The sequence below is a fragment of the Nomascus leucogenys genome, chromosome 14 (genome assembly GCF_006542625.1).
Source record: "Nomascus leucogenys isolate Asia chromosome 14, Asia_NLE_v1, whole genome shotgun sequence".
Classification (NCBI taxonomy): domain Eukaryota; kingdom Metazoa; phylum Chordata; class Mammalia; order Primates; family Hylobatidae; genus Nomascus; species Nomascus leucogenys.
The window spans coordinates 40,245,907-40,253,162 of NC_044394.1; the positions used below are offsets into that span (position 1 = coordinate 40,245,907).

At 34.0% G+C, this 7,256-nt stretch overlaps 1 protein-coding gene across 3 annotated transcripts in view; it reads right to left on the bottom strand.

The window, feature by feature from the left end:
* Positions 1 to 7,038, bottom strand: part of LOC100596615 (centrosomal protein of 112 kDa-like) — a 51,765-nt gene extending 44,727 nt beyond the window's left edge. For all 3 annotated transcript variants that reach the window (XR_004033335.1, XM_030827748.1, XM_030827751.1), the window contains exons 1-2: positions 6,979 to 7,038; positions 6,681 to 6,758 (exon numbers count right to left, since the gene is read on the bottom strand). Coding sequence is in view for 2 of the 3 variants with exons in the window: in XM_030827748.1 (XP_030683608.1) it covers positions 6,681 to 6,758 (78 nt within the window). In the remaining variant the exon portion in view is untranslated. The remainder of the gene's footprint in view (positions 1 to 6,680; positions 6,759 to 6,978) is intronic.
* Between the last annotated feature and the right edge of the window lie 218 nt (positions 7,039 to 7,256).

A 7,256-nucleotide genomic window follows, 5' to 3' on the forward strand; every position in this document is an offset into this window, starting at 1 on the left:
GAGAAGAAAAAGGAAAACGACTGGAAAGGAATGAAGAAAGTTTACGGGACGTATGGGACAGGATCAAAAGAACAAATATTCAAGTTATAGGAGCTAAAGAAGAAAAAGAGAGACAAAGGTGTAGAAAGTTTATTTAAAGAAATAATAGCTAAAAACTTTCCAAATTGAGGGAAAGATATATATATCCTGGTACAAAAAGGTCAAAAGTCTCCAATCAGGTTTAATTAAAGCAAGACTATACCAAGGCATGTTATATGCACACTGTCAAATATAAAGAACAAATGGAGGATTCTGAAAATATCAAGAGAAAAGCAAATTATATACAAGAGACTTCCAATAAGACTAGCAGTGGATTTCATGGAGGAAATCTTACAGGCCAGAAGAGAGTAAGATGATATATTCCAAGTGCTCAAAGACAATAACTGCCAACCAAGAATATTGTGAGTGGCAAAGCAGTCTTTCAGAAATAAAGAAAAGTTAAAAATGTACCAAGACACAAAAAAGCCTTAGGGAGTTCATGACCACTAGACTTGTCTTACAAAAATGCTCAAGTGAAATCTTGATGCTCAAAGAAGAAGACACTAATGAATAACAAAAAATATATATATAAGGATAAAACCAGTAAAAGTAAGTAAACAGTCAAATATAGAATAGTCTAATAATATAATGTTGTGGAAATGACTTATATCTTTAGTATGAAGATATGATATTATTTAAATATAATAGCCACAATAATTTCTTTCTATACAATATAAAAAGATGTAAACTGTGACATCAAAAAATGAAAGAGTAAAATGTAGTTTTTATATGTGATAAATTGAAGTTATTATCAGTTTAAAATAGCCTGTCATGAAAATAAGATGTTTTGTGTAAGCCTCGTAGTAATCACAAAGCAAAAACCTACAATAGTTGCATGAAACATAAAAAGAAAGGATTCAAAGCATACCACTACAGAAATTCATCAAATCACAAAGGAAGGTAACAAGAGGGAAAGGAACAAATGTTCTATAAAACAACCAGAAAACAAATTACAAAACAGAAGTAGCAAGTCTTTACTTATGAATACTTATGTTGAATATAAAGGATTAAATTCTCCAATCAAAAGACAGAATACCTGAATGGATTAAAAAAAACAAAATTCAACTATATGCTTCCTATAAGAAATTCATTTCATGTTTAAGAACCTACATAGACTGAAAGTGAAGGAAGAGGAAAAGATATCTCGTGCAAACAGAAATGGAAAGAGAGCGAGGGTAGAAATACTAACATCAGATAACACTGACTTAAAATCAAAATTATAAAATGAGATACAGGTCATTATACAGTGACAAAGGGCTCAAGTCATCAAAAGGATATACCAATTATAAATATATATGCACCCAAAGTAACAGCACCTAAATATATAAAGCAAATATTCATAGATATAAAAGGAGAGAAGGAGTGTAATACAATACTAGTAGGGGACTTTAAGACCACAATTTCAGCAAAGGACGGGTTACCCAGAAAGAAAATTAATAAGGAAACATCAGATTTGGTCTATTCTTTAGTGCAAATAAACCTAAAAGAGATATACAAAATGTACCATTCAATGGCCACAGAGTACACATTCTTCTCAACCAAATGTGAAATATTCTTCAGCATAGATCATATGTTAGTTCACAAGTCTTCACAAATTTAAGAAGACTGAAATCATATCAAGTATCTTTTCTGACCACATGTTTAATACTAGAAATCAGTAACAAGAGGAATTTCAGAAAATCGACAAATACATGGAAATTAAACAACATGCTCTTGAAGAGCTAATATGTTAAAGAAGAAATTAAAAGAGAAATTTGAAAAGATGTAGAGACAAATGAAAATAAATACACAACACACGAAAACTTATGGGATACAGCAATAGCAGTTCTAAGAAAGAAGTGAATAGCAATAAATGCCTACATCAAAACAGGAGATCTCAAATAAACAAGTTAATGTTACACCTAAATAACTTCTAACAGAACAATCTAAGTCCAAAGTTCATGAAAGGAAGGAAATCATAAAGATCAGAGCAGAAATAAATGAAATATAGACTAGAAAACAAGAGAAAAGGTCAGTAAAATTAAGAGTTAGTTATTTGAAAAGATAAACAAAATTGACAAAACTTTAGCTAGACTAAGAAAAAATAAAAGACAAATAAATAAAATAAGAAATGAAAGAGAAGATGTTAGAACTGATACCACAGATTTACAAAGGATCATGAAAGACTACTATGAGTAATTATACATCAACAAATTAGCCTAGAAGAAAGGAATAAATTCCTGGACACACAGAACATATGATGATGGAATCACGAAGAAATAAAAAAGCTGAAGAAATCGATAATGAGTAAGGTGACTGAGGCATTAATTTATGTATTTACTTTTTTTTTTTTTTTTGAGATGGGAGTCTTGCTCTATCATCCAGGCTGGAGTGCAGTGGTACAATCTTCTCACTGCAACCCCCACCTCCCAGGTTCAAGCAATTCTCCTGCCTCAGCCTCCCAAGTAGCTGGGATTACAGGTGCACACCACCACACCCAACTAATTTTTGTATTTTTCATAGAGATGGGGTTTCACCATGTTGGCGAGGCTAATCTCAAACTCCTGACCTCGGGTTATCTGCCCACCTCAGCCTCCCAAAGTGCTGGGATTACAGGCATGAGCCACCGAGTCTGTCCCTGAAGCATTAATTTAAACACACACACACACAGACACACACACACACACACAACATATGCTCAGGACCTGATGGCTTCACTGTTGAATTCTGCCAAATATTTAAAGACCTAATACCAATCCTCCTCAAACTCTTCCAAAAAAGACAGAACACTTCCAAACTCATATTATGAGGCCAACTTTACTCCGACACCAAAACTACACAAGAACACAACAAGAAAGGAAAATTATAGGCCAATATTAAGGAAGAAGATAGATGCAAAAGTCCTCAGCAAAATATTAGCAAACTGAATTCAACAGCACACTCAGAAGAGCATTCACCATGATCAAGTGGAATTCATCCCAAGAATATAAAGATACTTTAACATAAGCAAATCTATACATGTTGTACACCAATTAATAGAATGAAGGATAAAAACCATATAATCATCTCAATAGATGTGGAAAAAGCATTTACAAAATTCAACGTATTTTCATAATAAAAACAACAAATTAGGTATAGAAGAAATGTACCTCAATACAATAAAGGCCATACATGAAAAACCCATTGATAACAATATATTCAACAGTGAAAAACTGAAAGCTTTTCCTCTAGGATCAGAAATGAGACAAAGATGTCCACTCTCACTACTTCTTTTCAACTTAGTACTGGTGGTCCTAGCCAGAGTATTACACAAGGGAAATAAATAAAAGGGTGGCCAGGCACCGTGGCTCATGCCTGTAATCAATCCCAACACTTTGGGGGGCTGAGGCAGGCAGATTACTTGAGGTCAGGAGTTCAAGACAAGCCTGGACAACATGGTGAAACCTTGTCTCTACCAAAAAAATAAAATGTTTTATATATATATATAATATATATATATATAACATATATATATTATATATATAGTGAATGGTGAAACCTTGTCTCTACCAAAAAAATAAAATGTTATATATATATATATAGTGGGCACAGTGGCAAATGCCTGTAATGCCAGCTACTGGGGAGGCTCAAGCACGAGAATTGCTTGAACCCATGAGACGCAGGCTGCAGTGAGCTGAGATTGCACCACTGTACTCCAGCCTAAGTGACAGAGCGACTGTCTCCTAAATAAATAAATAAATAAATTGCATCCAAATTGGAAAGGAATGAGTGAAATGGTCTCTATTTACAGATGACATGATCTTATATGTAAAAAAAAAATTTTTTTAAAGACTCCACCAAAATGCTGGAACTAATAAATGAATTCACTAAAGTTGCAGAATACAAAATCAACATACAAAAATCAGTAGCCATTTTATACACTGACAACGAACTACACAAAATCAAGAAAACAATCCCCCTCTTACTAGGTACCAAAAAAAAAACCACTTAGAAATAAATTTGATCAAGGAGATTAAAGACCAGTATAATGAAAACCGTAAAACACTGATAAAAGAAATTAAAGAAGACACAAATAAATGGAAAGATATCTCATGTTCATGAACTGGAAGAACTAATAATGGTTAAAATGTCCATGCTATCCAAAGCAATCTATATATTTAATGCAATCCCTATCAAAATTCCAATGGCATTTTTCACAGATATAAAGAAAACCCTAAAATTTATATGAAACGAAAAAGACTCTGAATACCCAAGGCAATTTTGAGCAAAATGAACAAAGGCATCACACCACCTGACTTCAAAATACACTATAAAGCTATAGTAATCAAAAGAGCATAGTAACTGGCATAAACCAGACACACAGACCTAATGAAACAGAATAGAGAACCCAGAAATAAACCCATACATTTAGTGTCAACTGATTTTTATATTTATTTATTTATTTATTTATTTATTTATTTATTTATTTATTTTGAGATGGAGTCTTGCTCTGTCACCCAGGCAGGAGTTCGGTGACACAATGTTGGCTCACTGCAACCTCTGCCTCCCAGGTTCAAGCGATTCTCCTGCCTCAGCCTCCTGAGTAGCTGGGATTACAGGCATGCCCTACCACACCCGGCTAATTTGTGTATTTTTAGTAGGGATGGGGTTTCACCATGTTGGCCAGGCTGGTCTCAAACTCCTAACCTCAAGTGATCTGCCCACCTCAGCCTCCCAAAGTGCTCGATTACAGGCGTGAGCCACCATGCTTGGCCGGGTCAACTGATTTTTGACAGAGATGCCAAGAACACACAATGGGGAAAGACAGTTTCTTCAATAAATGATGCTTGGAAAACTGGATATCCAACATGCAGAAGAATGAAATTAGACCCCTCTCTCACACCATATACAAAAATCAATTCAAAACAGAGACTTAAATGTAAGACCTGACATTTTAAAACTACTATAAGAGAAATAGGAGAAAAGCTCCATGACATTGCTCTGGGCAATGATGTTTTGGATATGAACCAAAAAGCATAGTCAACAAAAGAAAAAATAGACAAATGAGATTATATCAAACTAAAAAGCTTCTGCATAGCAAAGGAAACAATCAACAGAGTAAAAAAACAGCCTACACAATGAGAAAAGTATTTGCAAGCCATATATCTAATAAGGGGTTAACATCCAAAATATACACAGAACTCAAACAACTCAATGGTAAGAACACTAATAACCTGATTTTAAAATGGGCAAAGGATCTGAACAGACATTTCTCAAAAGAAGACATGCAAATAGCCACCAGATATATGAAAAACTGCCCAACATTCCTAATCATCAGAGAAATGCTGATTAAAACAATATTGAGATACCACATCACACCTATTAGAACGGCTATCAACAAAAAGAAAAAAGATCAGTATTGGAGGTGATGTGGAGAAAAGAGAAACCTTGCCTGGTGTTGGCAGTAATATAAATTAGTGCAGCCATTATAGAAAAACAGTACAAAGGTTCCTTGAAAAATTAAAAATAGAACTACTATATGATCCAGCAATCTCACTATTAGGTATAAATCCAAAGGAAATGAAATTGGTATATTGAAGAGCTATCTGCACCCCCATGTTCACTGAAGCAATAGCCAAGATATAGAATCAATATAAAGTGTCCATCAACAAATAAATGAAGAAAATGTGATACACACACACACACACACACAATGAAATGTTATTCCATTTTTAAAAAGAAGGAAATCTTGTCATTTAATACAACATGGATGAACTTACAGAACACGATGTTAAGTGAAATAAGCCAGGCACAGAAAGGCAAATACCACATGATCTCACTTATATGTAGATTCTAAAAAAGGTGAACTCACAAAAGTAGAGAAATCGTGATTATGAGGCCAGGTGACAAGGAGTGGCATTGGGAGATACTGGTCAAAGGATACAAAATTTAAGTTAGATGAGAGAAATAAGTTCTAGAGATATATTGTACAGCATAGTGACTTTAGTTAATAACAATGGATTGTATTTCAAAAATCACTATGAGAGTACATTTTAAGTATTCTCATTACAAAAAAAAAATGATAAGTCCGTGAGGTGATTCATATATCAAGCTGAATTTAGCCATTTGACAATGTACATATTTCAAAACATCATGTTGTACACAATACACATATACAATTTTGTCCAGGTGTGGTAGCTCATGCCTGTAATCCTGATGCTTTGAGAAGTCAAGGCAGGAGGAGGATCACTTGAGGCCAACAGCTCAAGACCAGCATGGGAAAAACAGTAAGATCCCATCTCTACCAAAAAAAAATTTTTTAATTAGCTGGACGTGGTGGCACAGCTGTAGTCCTGGCTACTCAGGAGGCTGAGGTGGGAGGACTGCTTGATCCCAGTGAGCTCTGATTGCACCACTGCACTCCAGCCAGGCAAAAGAGAGAGACTCTTATCTCTGGAAAAACAAAAACAAAAAACAAAACAGAAAGACAAACCCTGCCTACCAAGCATCACGTTTTATATTTGTTTCAAATGCAACCTCTTCCTAAAATATACCATTATTTTAACTAAAACCTGAAAATCTAGATTACATAAAATATTAAAACTGTATTATCAATGGGTTTATCAGCAATATCTCATTCCTACCTCTTTCTCATGTATTCGACAGAGCAAACAATCATCACGGAAACTGCTCGATTTTCTCGGACTGAATTGTGTTGTCATCTGCCAAATGAACAGGAGTTATTTAACACGTTTTCAGATCTGGTTTATCCTTAACCCCAAAGAAAACTTCTAAACTGCCTGAGGCCCGTACCAAAATAGTACTAACATTGCAGGAAAAAAATCACCTTCAAGTGATAAAATTCCAAAACTATTATGTTTCCTAATGTAGATCTGCTTTATTTTCTATAAATAACTTAGTGGTTATTTTATTTTAAAATACCTGCCCCTAGAAAAAGTCCAATGGATTTCTCACATATCAGAGAAACTGGCACAGGCTTTGGCCTCAGGTATTGAGGATTTTCTGTCTGAAAATTTAAAAATAAAACAAAATAAGGATTTATTAATTTTGGAGTTTTAATTATTATTTGATAAAATATAGAATTAAGCTGCCATATGAAACATTTTCTAGATTTCTTAATATTTAATTCATTTTTAGAATGAGTATTGTATGATACATTTTTAGTGGCTCCCTACAAATAAAATATAAAACATAAACTC